This window comes from Neurospora hispaniola, assembly GCF_033458365.1.
Source record: "Neurospora hispaniola strain FGSC 10403 chromosome Unknown B0T23scaffold_2, whole genome shotgun sequence".
Classification (NCBI taxonomy): domain Eukaryota; kingdom Fungi; phylum Ascomycota; class Sordariomycetes; order Sordariales; family Sordariaceae; genus Neurospora; species Neurospora hispaniola.
The window spans coordinates 431,389-447,462 of NW_026944407.1; the positions used below are offsets into that span (position 1 = coordinate 431,389).

The 16,074-nt window shown below is 52.0% G+C and overlaps 3 protein-coding genes across 3 annotated transcripts; 2 read left to right on the plus strand and 1 right to left on the minus strand.

Annotated features, from left to right (window-relative positions):
- Positions 1–1,350: 1,350 nt before the first annotated feature.
- Positions 1,351–2,782, minus strand: B0T23DRAFT_62754 (ribosomal protein S17-domain-containing protein). Its single transcript, XM_062841560.1, has 4 exons — positions 2,564–2,782; positions 2,356–2,478; positions 1,843–2,081; positions 1,351–1,690 (listed from the first exon to the last, which is right to left on the minus strand). The coding sequence occupies exons 1-4, from the start codon at positions 2,616–2,618 to the stop codon at positions 1,622–1,624; spliced, it is 486 nt and encodes a 161-aa protein (XP_062694977.1). The 5' UTR covers positions 2,619–2,782; the 3' UTR covers positions 1,351–1,621.
- Positions 2,783–2,984: 202 nt separating this feature from the next.
- On the plus strand, positions 2,985–8,376 carry B0T23DRAFT_372509 (Spc7-domain-containing protein). Its single transcript, XM_062836734.1, has 4 exons — positions 2,985–3,602; positions 3,678–6,500; positions 6,554–7,175; positions 7,238–8,376. The coding sequence occupies exons 1-4, from the start codon at positions 3,393–3,395 to the stop codon at positions 8,029–8,031; spliced, it is 4,449 nt and encodes a 1,482-aa protein (XP_062694978.1). The 5' UTR covers positions 2,985–3,392; the 3' UTR covers positions 8,032–8,376.
- A 3,745-nt stretch (positions 8,377–12,121) lies between these two features.
- B0T23DRAFT_309622 (uncharacterized protein) lies at positions 12,122–15,975 on the plus strand (the record flags this gene model as incomplete). The annotated part of the gene is made up of 2 exons (XM_062834533.1): positions 12,122–12,227; positions 12,293–15,975. The coding sequence occupies 2 exons, from the start codon at positions 12,122–12,124 to the stop codon at positions 15,973–15,975; spliced, it is 3,789 nt and encodes a 1,262-aa protein (XP_062694979.1).
- Between the last annotated feature and the right edge of the window lie 99 nt (positions 15,976–16,074).

Here is a 16,074-nt window from a genome sequence, read left to right on the forward strand (position 1 = left end):
GAGCTAGTCAAACCGTCCAGCGCTCATTATTTGCCCACAGGGCTCTTGAAGCATTGAGAAGCCGTCACCGTAAACTCAGCCCCAAGGAGACCCATAAGAGCGGAATGCCTTGCTGCTATCCTTCCATATAGCGCACGGGACGGCCTAGTTTGGCCCGAAGATTCAAATGGTGGTACAAGCGACCAGGTGGTGGGCTTGAGTATGAGTTGTTTTCTGGTGACTTGTTGAGTAATGGTCATTCAGGGTGAGGATAACTGATCATATCGGCGTGCGTTTGTGCCCGCTCATGTTGATGGGGCGCTAGGAGGATTGAGGCGTACGGAATCGGTAACAGGTAGAGAGCATCCCATACTCCTATGCAACGAAAAGGAGAAAAGAACAAACTAATGTAGTTTGGTATACACTGATCGAACCGCTTGCAATTATCGCGGTTCCAGTTTTTTGTCTAGATGGTTTTATTATAATGTTTTGGTCCCCTAAACCACTCCCTTTCCTTACTGTATTCGTAGATTCAGTATAATATATATATAAGATGTGTACATTTCGATCAAGGTGCATTCCACTTTTTGACGGTGTGAAAACTTCATGGAAACATGGCATGGCAGTGCTACTATAGATCAAACATCAAGTTTACTCTTGCTTCGTGTCATAAGGCTTCCGGAATTATTTTTTTAAATTTTTTTTTTTAATTTTTTTCTTTTTCTTTTTTTCCCTGTTGCGTGTGTAGTGTACCCGTGAGTATAAAGGCTTGTGCCACACAGCCTGGAATACAAACCTGGAGACTTTCTCTGGAAGAGAGTACTTACTTAAGTGCATCTAGTTATAGACAAATTAGGCCTGCCAAACTGTCCTCGACTGAGGCCATGGGTTCGTTTGTAATTGGATTCCCGTTTCCCTTTCTCTACTAATGAATTGGAAGAACACCTTGTCGGAGATCGAGAAGTTTGATGTTGAGCAGGGGAGTGGCGAGTGGCCGTAAAATTAAGAGTAACTGCCATCGCAATTTGGACTGGAAGGGGACTTCCAGATACCCTTCTGAAACTTTATATTACAGATGCACGAGTATTGTAGGTACCACATTGGCTCATCCTGTTTCTATTCAACCAAATGACTATAAGGGAGTAACGCGTATGCCTTTTTGTGCCGGCCGCTCAATGTCGTCCATCGATCCCCATCTCGGGCTTCGCAGTGGATGTCGTGACATGTCGTGTTGTGTCGTGGCGTTATCGTAGTTGGAGCAGTCTTGACGCGAACATCGTGATTGTCCATATATCGTTATCTGATCCATAAGGCATTTGGGTTCTTTTGATATCAGAACTCTTCATCAGTAACCAGCAACTCGTGACAAGTACAACGTATGGGCTCATGAAGTGTTGCCAAAACCACCGAAACAAGGTATCATATCCATTTTGTTTTGACTCTTCGTCAAAGTTCATTCGGCGGATTTCATTCAGTCGGCACTGCCTCTATGACACATTTTTACTTGTGTACTGTTTCGTGCAGTTTTCCCCTGCCGGACCGGCCCATTGTAACTGATTTAACAAGCCCTCAAAGCAAGAACCGCGCCAGAAATGCTCAATTCCGAAAAGCCCCCACCCTTCAGCACTCTCATAGACTGCATTTAGAACTTGGCGAACTTCTTGACGGACTTGCCGGTGCGGGGAAGGACGCGGAGAACGTTGAAGCGGACCTGGAAGCATATGGTGTCAGCCTCGCCATTAAAAAAAGAGAGAGAGAACCGGTTGATCGCTCGAAATAGCCTGACGCGTTTGGTGCTTCGCGCCATATTTCAGGAGTCGTCCTCGGCCTCTCGGGAGGGTTAATATCGGGATATGGACGTACAGTCTTGGAAAGGGGACGGCACTGGCCAACGGTAACCTTGTCACCCTCCTCAACACGGAAAGCGGGGGAGACGTGGGCGGCGAGGTTCTTGTGGCGCTTCTCGTAACGGTTGTACTTGGGGATGAAGTGAAGGTACTCGCGACGGATGATGATGGTGCGGTGCATCTTGGTGGAAACGACGGTACCGGACAAGATACGGCCGCGGATGGAGACCTGGCCGGTGAAGGGGCACTTCTTGTCTGTAGTAATAGGCAATTCATATCAGCCATTTGCTCCTCCTTCTCGTCTCATTGCGTCTCTCGTCAAATCGCCCCCTTCCTTGCCGTCACCGCTCGCTTGCTCGTGATATTGCTCTTCTTGTGTCGTGTTGCTGTTGTTCGCCTTCAAAGCTTCGTGCTGTCGCATGTTCTGTGCTCGTCGGTTCGCATTTCGCAACAAAGTCGGCGGGACGGTCGAGGAAGAGTCGGGCTGATCTGATAGACGTTCGTTTCACGGGTGTTCATGAAAACGTACCGATGTACTGGCCCTCAATGGCGGCAGCGGGGGTACGGAAACCCAGGCCGACGTCCTTGTACCATCTCCGGCCACCCTTACCCGGACGGGCAGACTTGACCTTGGTCTTGCTGTTGAGGAAGACTTTGAAAATCGAAGCTTGTCAGCGCGCCCAATTTCCCCATTGTCATCTTTTCCCTTGCATTTCCTCCCAGGTGCAAAAACTCACTGTGAGGCTGCTTCTGGAAAGCGCGCTCGCTCTGCACGGTCAGTTCGGTAGCCATCTTGCCGGTCGGGTGATGCCCAAGATGGTGCTATGGTACGTGAGAGGTGAGATTGGCAGGAAGGTCAAAAATCCACGGGGCTCACAATTTTGCCAGTTGGGGATATTTTTTGGGGCTTGAAATCCGAAAAAGTGTGGAAGCGGCGGTGCAAAGCCACACTTGAGCCGCCTTGACCACCAGGCACCGCAACCAGCACCGCAAAACTCTGCCCACTGAGGGGTGTCTTGGCGCTCGAACCGGGCCAGCAATTGCACCACACCAGCCACAAGTGTGCCTTAGCCACACATGCCTCGCGCACTATCCACTTGCGACTGGCTGATAGCGGGACATGTCCAGAACCGCGCACCACAGTCCCCCCCCCCTCCGCACTCAGTAGGTACCTACGAGTTGCCGGGGCAGTTTGGGTCGTGAAACAGCGCCCTGAGATTTGTGTTTACGGCGCCCTTCACCCCCCTACCATTCGCGTGTTCACTGTTGCAAAAGTAAACAAGTCTGCCCCGCCGACGGGACCCTTGCGGCTGGAGGACCTGCCCGACCTAGCCTGAATCCAAAGATTGTGGAATGTCATGCGGATGCGCGCCGCCAAGCAGGGGCAAGTCGCGTCGACTACCAAACCTAGGAAAAGAACGTGTAACTATACAATCATTTGCCCACACTTCGTCGATGCTGGTGCGCCACTTCATCTGTCGCCCATGAACAACGGACACCACATACGAGACTCCAATTGAGAATTGGGAGAGGAAGAGCCAAACCCGTCAACGGCAGAAAGTCGACATGACGTCGCAACAAGATGTTACGCTTCCCCCGACGCGGATCCCGCGCAAATCATTAAGCGGCGGCTCACCGACGAAGAAAAGGGCAGAGAAGGACAATGCAACTGTTGATATCGGCGCTATGGGCGCTGGTCGCAAGAAGATGCGCAGTAAGAGCATGGGACCAGGTAGTCTTGACATATTCAAGTCAGGCAATGGTAATCGCAGAGCCGTACGTTCATCAGCACCCCTGAACCCTTCCTGGTTAGGTAGTTAGACATGACACTTAATAGCTATCTCACTGTAGTCTCTGGCCGTACCATCACGTCCACCCCCAAGGTCCATTCTCAAGCCGACCTCGCTCCCAGAAATCCCTACATTTAAATCGCGACAAGCCGGAAGCCAGGTCAGCGGCACCGATCAATCGACGAGCTCATTTGACAGCGGCGAGGGCGGGACCAGGGTGGCCGTACGCACTGAGGAGGAGCAGCAAGCAGCTGCCCGAGAGCGCGAGGAAAAGGAGCGGGCACAGGTTGAGAAGGACAACAACGAGCGAAGGGAAGCGCGCAGAAAGTCACTTGCCAACAGGAGAGTGTCCTTTGCCGCCGAAGCCACCCTGCACACCTTTCATGAGATCGAACTTCCCCAAGATTCGACAACGTCTACAGATACAACACGCCGCGCATCATCTTCGACCACCGCTCCATCCCCTGCCCCTTCAACCTTGGAGGCTTCTAAACCACTGCCTGCTCCCGATAACGCCGAAGATGACACCATTGCGTACGATTCCGACCTTGAGCATGCCGATAGTGTCGCTGAGATTCAAGCGGAGGAGATGACCGGGTCAAGCGATGACTCGGATGTCGAAGACGGCACTATGATGACGGTAGAAGCAGAAGAGTTGACCTCGGCCTCTATAGCAACACCACGCTCGCATTTCAGCGCAGACTCGAGTGGGGACTTGGATGAAAACCTCCGACTTGCGGCCCGAAGAGCTGTAACCCAACGACTGGATGAAGACGAAGAGGTTATTGCTGGGTTCGCAGGATGGGGAAAGAAAAACATTGCGCAGGGAAGCTCAAGCCAAGGCAGTGGTCAGCACACCCGTTCCAACCTCACACAGGTTGATCAGGTACCGGACACGGATATGGATGCGGATATGGATATGACCACCGCCGTGGGTGGAATCATCCGACGGATGAGTCCATCACCTGAGGGAGACGATGGCGATGACATGGACATGTCGATGGACGTTACCAAGGCAATAGGAGGAATAATTGCACAACCAATACCATCAACCATTCAAGAGCAATCCGCCAGACCGGGTGCCAGGTCGCTTGAAGTTTCAACAACGTCGCGTGGTGATAGAACCATGGAGCTCCCAACAGCAGTAGGAGGAACCCAACACAGCAGGGTTTCGGATGTGAGCCAGTTCGACACGGATGCTAATGAGGACATGTCGATGGAGATAACCACGGCAATTGGTGCGGTGTTGGGCGGGACCTCGTTCGGCAACGCTCCTCAGGAATCCCGGTCGACGACGAACAATGGGACGAACGATGAAGAAGACGAGGCTTCCATGATGGATATGACTGTCAGTGTTGGCCAAATTCTACGGGACAGGTCCGAAAACGAGGCAAACGACACCCAAGCGATGGACATTACAGCGGTAGTGGGTGGTATCATCAAACCAGCCCCAACTCCTCAGCAGGGCTCGACAAGCCAAGCAATCACGGGGCCTACAGCTAAAGAGAATGTCCGTCCTCTCACATCTACGGCTGTGATTCGAACTTCTCCTAAGCGGCGGAGATCGGCGGTTGTAGATGAGAATGGAAGCCCTGGCCTTGCTGCCTTCCAGAACAATGGTCTCCGTCAAAGTTTGCCGCCTGCGAGCTCAGTGGCAGCGGGGGGGCTGTCTAATGACGCACCAAGCTCGCCATTACAGAGCTCGCCGTTGAGGAGCTCGCCCACCAGGATTCTGCCGACTCGAAGCTCTCCGGACAGGCGCCCTCTTGCAAGACAGCCTTCGCCAGGAAATGCTCCGGAGACACAGCTGGGCACTCCGGTATCAAAACCTGCACCTAGAATGATTGGGAGCCGATCAAGTTCACCTATACGCGCGGCTTCGCCCATGGCGAAAACCACACCACTCAGCCTGAAATCGAAGCTCTTCCGTCAGGATCCCTCTACTGGGCTTAACACTCCACGCATTGTGTTGACACCACAGAACCGCCGTCTTTCTGGAGTTGGCGCTGACCGACCGGGATTGGGCTCGCCTAAAGTTGCAGAAATTATCGATCGCCGAGATTCCATTGGAGAGACAGCTCCCGACTTTGTTCCCAGTCAACCCGATGGCCAGCGCCGAGCTGTGGCCTTTGCGGATCCTCGAGTAATGGAAGCTGAGCTTGACAAAGAGAGGCGAGAGGAAGAAGAAAGAGAGAACAGTCGCCGGATCTTGGAGCGAGAAACGGATGGAGAGCGAGATGCCACTGTCAATTTGATGGAGATGATTCAGGGGCTCACACCCAAGAAAAAGCCTTTACGTGGCCGAAAGAGCTTGGCCGTAGGAAGTGCAAGAGGCCTTTTGGGGAAGCGGCCCGTGGAGTTGGACCAGGATATTGATGAAGATACTCCAGAAAAGGATGGAGTAAAACGGTTGAAGGGACATCAAGGCAGTCCAGTCAAGAACATCAGGCTGCAGGCGCCTCCGTCCAAGGCCGAGACCACAACAGGCAGAGAGACCGTCTCTGAGGCTGTCGACCAAACAAGCAACAACACTGCCACACCAACTATACCCTCTTCTCCCACAAAGACAATGACGCCTAGAAATCAGGGTCGTTTCAAGGATGTCGCGAATGACCAGCCTACAATTACAATGGATTTTGACCACACCGGCCACATTGATGAGAATGCGGAGCAACGAAATGACGACGGAGAGCGCATTCATCTGCAAGACTTCCTCAACATGACGAGTATTCGGTTTATGGAGCTCACTACGACTAAACGAAGACACACTATTGCCCCAGGGGCTTCTCGAGACAGCACATCTGCGGAGGATAAGGATGTTACCTTTGAGAGTTGCGTGGTGGCTGGTGCCTGTACGGTGCCTATGCTAGAATTGTACCAGCATGTAGGTCAACCTTGCAAAACACAATTTCATGTCCCTTGCTAACCATCAAACAGTCCTGTCGTGAACTGAAGAAGTACATCTCAGAGGGACGCCGCATTGTGCGCGATATCGAGACCGAGACCTTTGTGGAAAACCCGCCGTTGTTCAAGGAGTACATCTCGGCCACTCCGGAGCTTAAGCTCCTCATGGATAACCAGTTCAAGAACGTCAAGAGCCACGCGCGGCTACTGAGCAAGGCGATGTGGTACGAATGGCGCATGAAGCTACAAGAAGGACTCAAAGAGGGGCTCTTCAAGATCTCGGAAGGAATGGACAAGGACGACGAGCTTCTAAGGAAGCAGCAGGAGCTCTTGTCATCAGTCCTTCCTAGTCTGACCAAGCGGTTCGGAGCTCTTGAGCGCGAGTTGGAAAATCTTGAGGCTGTCGAAAAGGAGCTTGAGGACTGCGACCCAGAGGACCTTGAGGCTGCTCGCGCGGAGCTTACCGAGCTTGACAAGACCATTGCCGAGAAGAGCAAGAAGATTGAGGAGCTTCGCCAACAGGTCGAGGAACATCAGACGGACGTTCAATCCCTGGCTGATCAGAAGCAGCAGTACTTGGATGATATCACGGCGGCCGACAAGATTCGGGAGGAGTGCAGGGGGTGGAGCTTGACGGAGATCAGCTCACTCAAAGGTACGTGTTTACATTATGGTGTTGCTCAGGTTCAGTTCTAGCAGATACTTACATGTCAGCAGCTCGTGTCGACAAACTGGAGGAGAAATCCGGCTGGGCCATCAACAAGATCGAAGCTTCGGTGATGTTCATGACCTACAAGCGAGAGATCGAGCTCGCCTTCGACTTGGCCTCCTTCAAGCAACAACACAAACAAGGATCCACTATCGACATCCGATACATCGCACACAAGCGCGAAGGCAACGTCATTCCCTTGACACCAGAGAGAATTTTTTTCATCGAATGCATCAGCAGCCACCTGCAAGCTCTTTCAAAATCTTCTCTATCCGTTAACCGCTTACTCACCATTGTCAGCGACGCGTGGGACAAAGCCGACGCAGCAGCCGAGCAGATTCGGCTTCTCAACCTGAGCTTTCCCACCAAAGTAACTCGGACATCCGACACAACCCTCGAAGTCCGCTCCTCGCTGCTTTTGGCACCTCTACAAACTCGCGTCGAAGTTTGTCTAGCCCTGGAGAAAATCTTCAGCAACAAGAATAACGACTCTCTCGACGTAAGAGTCACATCAGACGCCAAGGTCCTTTACGGCGAGCAGTTCACCAAGTCCAAGTTGAATGACTTTCTCAAGAATAAGCTCGGGAAGCAAGTGCTTGGGAAAAAGGAACAGCAGCAAGCTCGCGGCAACAAAAAGAAACAGCAGCAACATGGATGGAGTGAGGTCGTGTTAGAGTTGTACAAGCGGCTGATGGCCAAGGGTGCTAAGGTGGGGCATTCTGGGCAGACACAGTTGGCGAATGGGAGTGCGAATGCGCAGCACCTGCAGGGCCTACAAGACCAGGGGGTGGCGCTGAAGTAAACAAACGTCTTGGGTGTTTGGGAATTCGGGTGGCTCAGGTGGATGGTGGATGGAGCAGGGGTTCGACAGCGGCTGAATGACTGCACGCTTATAGGATGACCCGTTATGTACTCGACACAATGTTCACTACGACAGCGCCGTGTTGTCTCAGTTAAATGCCGGAAATCGGATGGATGGGGAATTGTACGGATGAAGGATGTTCAAGTATGGCTTTTAAGTATCGAGTATTGGTATGATGATAGATACCCTTGGCTAGATTATATGGTTTACTGGCTACTGATCGTCCCGGTTTGATTGACCATGTCTTTAATGTCTGTCTCTGGGAATATGCTATGGTGATGAGGGGTTCGCTTTGTGAATGTCAAATGCCACGCTTTTGATGGACAATGAATGGATTCTTTGAGGTATGCTTGGGTCAACTCGGCGGTCTTCAGTCTGTCTACTTTGCTTGTGGACTTCTTGATATACATATATTCCTTGGTGTGCCCTCGAGCTGAATTTCCTTTATTGGCTGGCTGCTGGCTTTTGTCCTATAACCTACTCCCACGAGCCTTGACCAAGGAGAGGAAAAAAGAAAAGAAAACTTCTCTCGTCTCAATTCCAGGGGACGCTTTCTATCACATGGTTGTTCCAACTCTCGCGTTCAGCAATGCAGAAGCAATCGGGGCTGAGACGTCAAGACGACCGCGACGCATAAAATTGGAGGATATAGATGACTACCCTACCCTGTTGTTCAATTTCAAGATATTCATCCGCCCACGTTTTGTTGCGCATATACCAAGATTCCAACGATTACGGATTTCCCTTTCTTACAATTGACCTTCACGAACTATCCACCAGGCATGCAGGTAGGCATACAATGTTTTTGTGACCGAACAGATTCCAGGCTTCAATGTAGACTGAAGAGTAAAAGCTGTAAAAGAACCATAAATATTAAACCAAGATCAAACTGAACGGTGTAGCAACGGCGCTTCAAAGTGTTAGCATCGTTGAAAGACAGACATGGAGTTGAAGGTTTACTGCATCTTTGAGGACCTGACATGACGTATGCAGCAGGCAGACAAAATTTCAGAGTAAATGGACCACATCATTTAAATTATCGCATCGGTGTGATAGATGATATTTGCGGCGATGACCAGACCCTTCAGTTGACTAACTACCATGTTCCGACTCGTCCGGTTGGTTTACCAGGCATGATGGTGTATACACACGGTACCTCCAATCTTGATCTTGATAATGGACCATAGTCCAAAAAAAAGGATCTTTGGATCTTAGTAGCAGAATGCACGACATGGAACAATGATCGCGAACTAAACGTTTGCAGATGTTCATTGCGGTTATGGTTCGGTGCACACTACGGCTTCGACTCAGCTTTCTACCTATCTATCTCAATTCGTCCAGGCATGCGCACACTGCAATGAACCGCCTCTTAAATTACCCACTTACGGCCTCTAATGTCTGGGTAGATCGGATCGTGCAGGTCTCGTACAAATTGCACGATGTAGTTTGCGATACGGCATACTCCATTCTAGGTTCTCTATGTCTAAAACACCCCTTACCGAATCGCCCATTATAACCACATGAAGCCAAGAAAACTGCCTGAGGATATACTTGATGTTTGACGAAAGCGTATTGGAGGCAGTCAGTTGGTTTGGGGTATTTGGAGGCAAGTTCAAAATGGTGGGGAACGGAAAGTGGGTGTTGGAAAAAAACAAAAAAAAACAAAATCAACCTAGGATGCCGGTGCATGGTAGGTAGCTAGCAGATGCCAGACCATTAAATGAATCCCCATCAGCATCAAGTTCAACGACCAAGCAAAAGCTCAAAGTTTTTGCAAGAAACCTCTTCATTATCAATTTGACTCCTTGCCTTTGATCTATTTTTGCATTTACTTGCTTGATTTGGGGCCTTTGAATTTGAGTGTCATGATAGTAGCGAGAACACCAAGATAGAACCCCATCTCCACCACGTCATCGCACAAAACGCCCAACAAAGACGACGTAAAGGGAGGACTATGCATGAAGTGAATGGCCATGAGAGTAAAATCTTGATTTCCTGTGGACTGTAGTGTTTTGTTTCAAGCAAACACGAAAAGCCAAACGGTGGAGTGCGAGTGTCAAGGGAGTGTCAAAAAAGGACTCCAAGTGTAGCAAATTCACGCTATCATCACCATTCGACGCAGATACCACTCTAACGCATCGTACTGCCAAAATAATTCTCTCAATTATTACTGCATGCGATGGGTGTAATCGACAATTTTTCCTGTCAACATCACAAATCCCAGGGTGATGACGTGAGAGTGTCCGCGCAGTGGCAGGCAGCAAAAGTCAACGGATTCTTGATTGTGATGATGTATCATCAAAAATACATAATGACCATTCCTTGTTTGCACGATGAATCATGGTTATACGAGGGGGAAAAACCCCTTTGGTCAAGGGTGACACGCCAGGCTGTCACGACCAAAGGCATTCTGGTGTACCTCTGATTGCTTGGAGCAATACTGTTTGCGCGCGTAGCAACATATAATGCCGCCGATACAATTGACTTGAAGATCCGTATAGCATCCTATTTGAGCTCCTCATCTAGCCTGCGTGCTTCCTTTGCGCTGTGATCCATAAAGCTAATCTGGTTCCCAATGCTTTGCTCTGACACACCCTTTCAACCCCGTATAAAGACCAGAGAGTATGCTTCACGGGCTGGGCTTTTTGCGTTCAGCGACGAGATCTCCCACCATTTTGGCACTCAGCTCCAAAACAGCCACCTACACTAGATATATTGACTCACATTCATTCATTTGTGCATAAAAATATCCTCACTCGCCCGCTGTCTTTCTGGACACGAAGTTCTCAAGGTAGAGGTACCCTCTACCAGTCTCGACATTCCCCATCACCCAACTTCGAAGGTCTGAGCTCGACCTCACCCAAATCTCACTTTGCAATTCGTAATCTTCACCCTTGGTAGCAGGAAATGCAAGATCGCATGACCCATCGATGGGGTATCCAAAGTACCGCATCTGCAGATGACTACAAACAGCGACCCGAGGAGTCAAAAGTAAGGCGGAGCGACCATCAAGGTCCTCTCCGAACTGATACGTCTTGATAGGAGGATGAGTGTCCACAATCTGCCATCAAAAAGATACGCACTGGCCGGAGCCTCGAGGTGAAGACGACCCCGCGATAACCTGAATTGTTGAAAGATTCAATACACCCCGGTTACCTCAAACAGATAGGTATTACGCAGGAGGGGCTGCCTCGTGTTGGCGGGGTCTTGACGACAACACGGCTATCTTGAAGCATACTCAGAGGTACCTTCCTTTGTAGAGATCAAGAACACTGTCCAGGGAATGGGAGCAAACCCGTGGGATCAGGACCAACATACGGAAGCACAGATTAGAGCATAAGTGAAGCAAAAGTGGCTGTCAGAATTCTGCAACATGCCTAGTAAGTAGATGGCTAACCTGAACCTGAACCTCTGGTATTCCTCTTCACTGAATAGACTCGCTGCCACTGAACAGTCCACCTGATCAAGCGGAAGTGAAGGTGAGATCAAGGTGAAGGTTCTGCCAACCTGGATCCTTACCCCGCGGTCGAAAAGTGCCAGCCCAAAAGTGAGGCGGACCTGAAAGTTCGGACGACGGGTCCAGGTGACGATTTTGAAGGTTTCAATACCTGCCAAGTACGTACCAGGAGCCATTCACTCGACCGGTCTGCCGTTATTTTCAAGGTCGCCGGTCACTTGCCATAGTAACCACGGAGCAACCATACCGGTTGACCAACCAGACGACGCCCTGGGAGCGATTTCATCCCAAGTCGGCCTCCCTCAAGCATATCGACCAGGTTGGCGCACCTTCCAACTACGATTTGAGTGAATGCTGCGGCCGCAGAGTATTGTGGACGGTACTTTAAAAACCCCTCCATCTCTCTCCCTCTTCCTCCTCTTCCTCTTTTCTTCTCTCATGCACCATCCGTTTTTTTAACGTCGATACAGCATTCGCGATCGTTCAAGCAAGCCTTTGTCACAGCAGCACCAGCAGCAACAACAACCGCAACAGCAACAACAATCGCACCCTCGCTTTGAGTGTGCCAGCAAGATGGAAGACCACCTGAGCTGGTTCCTCACCATCGTGTGGTTGGGGGGTTGCGCCCTCACCACCGTTGTCACTTATCCTTTCGGCCTATGTGCCTTTTTTCTCTGCAGTAAGTCGATATTTTCTAGTCTAGAACGGACAGGCAATCAGTGATACTAATGCTCCCTCAAATAGCCATGGCAATCGCCCACCCCGTCGTGGCGTGGGAGAAAGCCGAGGTGATTTCTTGGAAGCTCGTCGAGAGGCTCCTTGAATATGTTGATCTCGTCTACCTCTTTCGGCTGTTTCTCTCGGTTTCGACTGGCCTTGTTCTTGCGGTTCTTGTCACCAAGTTGGTTCGTATCGGCTTGAAGCATCCCAGGTATCGCAAGGTCTGTCGAAGAATCAGTCGCTGCGCCGAAACTGTCTGGTTTGTCGCCTCCAAGGGAGTCTCTGCTTGGAAGGTGTTTTCGCAATGGGTTCTCCGGTTCTCCCAAGCCGTTCGTCTCCGCCAACAACGCACCGGAAAGGTATACCTATCCTTGGACAAGTGGTACCTTCTTGTTATCATTCCTCGATATGTTCCTCCGCCCACCCCAACACCTTCCATTGCCCCCGACAACCAGACTGTTGATCAGTCCGAGATGACCGTGGAACATCAGGCTGTCCCTCAGTACCTTCTTTGCCAGCGCGAGGGCTGGCAGGGTTCTGAGAATCTTGATGATGGTCATCTCGTGAACCGCAGCACCAGAGAAGACGTAGCCCGCCCAATTGCCAGCCCTGTTATTCCGGAACAGGCTGAGCACATCCAAGTCGCCAAGTCGACCACGGCCGTCTCTGCTTTCGATGTCGTCCACGCCGGTCCTGCCCCTCCTCGTCCGTCCATTCCAGAACGGGTCAAGGGTCTGGAACTGCTAATGGAGAAGACCGCGCGCGAAATGGGCATCTCAGTCGAGCAATTCAAGGCCCACTGTGAGGCAACGAAATCCCCGAGAATCGTTGAAGAGGCCGCGCCAGGTTCGACAGCGCCTAACCAGCCACAACTGCCCGAGGCCGACACGCAGCATGCTCCTCAGCCGATGCCCGTACGGAGCACCCGCTACGAGCGTGTGCTGAAGAAGCTGTCCAAGTCTCGCCGCCACGTCCCGGCACCCCGTTATGATTTATTCCAATCGGACTCTGTCTATGAGGAGATGGTTCCTGAATCTCTCATGGCAGTGGCAGTGTCGAGGCCGGCAGCTGTGGCTGAAGCACCCATTTCTGAACCGGTTGTCATCACGGAACCATCTGTCGCTCCGGAGCCGATCCACGCGGAGATGAAGCTCACCCCCCCGGAGATTGTCATCACACCACCCTCCCCAGTCTTGGTTTCTAGGACCATTGTTGAGGATCGGATTACTGGCAGTGGCATTTCCAGCATGCCCGACAAGCTCGCTCCCGAGCCTATCCTGACGGAGAAGCCTATTCAGGAGATTGTCACGGTCTCTTCTGTTCCGCCCTCTGTGGTATCCCAACTGCAGCTGAGCGAGCGGAACACCGTGTCCGAGCAGGAGATCGAGGATCTTAGACTTCGTCTTGAGGTCTTGCGAATTTCCCCTTCTGTTGCTGTATCTACATCTGTAGACGAACAGAAGACTGTTGGAAATGGCGTTCAGTCGCCTCTCCAGGTTCCCGTTCTTGCAACCCTCGCATCACCCGCTGATGACCTCGTTCCTTCTGTCGTTGATTCGGTGGAAGACTCCGTCTTGATGGAGCCGGTATCAGCTCGTCCTTCGGACGATGATGTGGATATGGGTGAGGATTCATCTGTCTTGTCTCTTGCAGGACTTGTGTCCAACGGAGTGGCTCACAGTGAAGTGTCTCCGGACCATGATCTGGCCATGACGGACATCGAAGTTGCGACTACGGTTAACGCTGGTCTATCCGACGACCAGCAGATGCAAGACGGCGATGACAGCCACCAAGATTGGATGCACGAAGAGTCGCCCATAGTCTCGTCGGACATGGAGTTGTTTCCGCCACAGCAATCTCCTGAGACTATCGTTTTTGGTGGGCAAGCTGTTCAACTTGTCCCGCTCGGCTCTCAGCAACCAATCTGGCAACTTCCCTCGGTGTTTCCTGAAGGTCAGACCGACTTCAACTTTGAGTTCACGATGCCCTCTTTGATCCAGCCCCAAAACGTTGAGCACGACATGGTTGATGTTCCCCAGTCAGACATGGTCACGACGTTTTCTGAGTATCCCATGGTCGAAATGACATCGCCTTTCAACTTCGTCCAGACCGATACCACTATGGAGGGTCACTTCGATTATCCGGCTCCCCCTGCGCTCACCCCCGGCCAACAGCAACAACCCTGGAACATTGTTGAGCAGCCGACCGCAGCTACTTTCGATCGCGTCCTGGTCTCCGACACGATTGACTTCAACATGTTGGTGGATCCCAATCTTGACAACATGTTCGACAATGTGGTCTCGCCAATGGCTCCTCAGCCTAGTCCGGTTTCCGTTACCGCAGAGTCTGGCATGGGATTGGTTACTCCAGCTTCTCAGGCTGTTGACAACCGAGCTTCTCCTGTAACGTCCGAGCAGAGGCCGGTGGTTGCTGATATCCTTCCCGAGTTCGACATCAACTCGGTTCATCCAGATCTCCGGTACGTCGACACGCCGCTTGATGTGGCAGTAACTCAGGGTATCGCGCCGGCGGTTGAGCAACCATCAGAGCAGGATGTTCCTCAACAGCAACCTGAACAGGAGGTTTCTCAGTCAGCCCCGGCTACCGACGAGTACCCAGGCGTTGAGGTGTGCGAGCCTGAGGCGTGGGCTCAGCTCCAGGTGCTCCAGAACTATGTCCTCGAACACGATGCGGAAGAGAACAACTGGCAATCAGAGTATCCCGATCTTCCACAGCCATCAGCCTCGGAGTACCCTGAGCCCCCGGAGCACCCGGCCGAGATCGATCAGACGCAGGAGATGGGCTCGCCAACGTTCACCCCTGACGTTGACGATGGAGCAAGCAACGGCTCTCTTGTTTTGTCACCACCGGGCACACCTACTTCCATTCGGTCGTGGGACTATTCGCTCTTCGGGAGCCCTCCTCCGGTTTGCTCGGCGCCGACTCCCCCCAACCGGTCGCCCACTCCTCCTCGCTCTACTGGATTGGACTTCACCAATGCGGTGTTCCAGCCAACTCTCCCTGTCGGTGCACCGGTCTTCACCTCGGTCTCGACATTCCAGCCAATTCTTCCCGCTGCTGCACCAGGCTCCAACCAGGCCTCGCCCTCCAACATCTTTGGAGAAGACTTCAGGCCTGATCATACCACCCCGGATGATCCCGATTTCCGGTTGCATGAGGCGGTATGGACCATGAATGAGGTGGATAGGATGCATCAGGCCTACCTGGTTGGTCAGAGGCTCACTCAGGCGGATGTTGCCTCGGCGAGTTTGCAGGTGGAGATAATGCGGCAAACCGAAGGGGCGGACATCTACACCGAGCATGAGGAAGACTCTGATTGTTCAATCGAGAGCTCCGACGAGGAGGTTAGGATTCCGATCAGCCAGCGCAGGATTGCCATGCCCAGGTCGCGGGCGAGCAGAGCGATGGCGACGGCACCGGCACCGGCACCGGCACCGGTCACTCCTTCAACCACGGCAACTCCCCCTGCCGGTGAGATTATTCCTCCGGCTGTCAGCGACTCGCCTGGCGAGGAGCAGGACGCCGAGAGGGATTTCACTGACCTTGAACTGGAGCTTTTGGGCATGGTCAGCGAGGACGAGGAGGGCCCTCAGAGGGCCGATGAGGAGGTCATTCGGCGCAGGCCCCTCGCAAAACTACCAAGAAGGCGTCGCAACCTTCCATCACACAGCAACACCGGCAATTAAGACAAGGATCACAAGGCGACACATAAGCATATGGCATAAACGGCATGGGTGGTCCCGGGCGGGCGCCACTCAAGTTCGTACATAAGTCCAGCTTGTCGT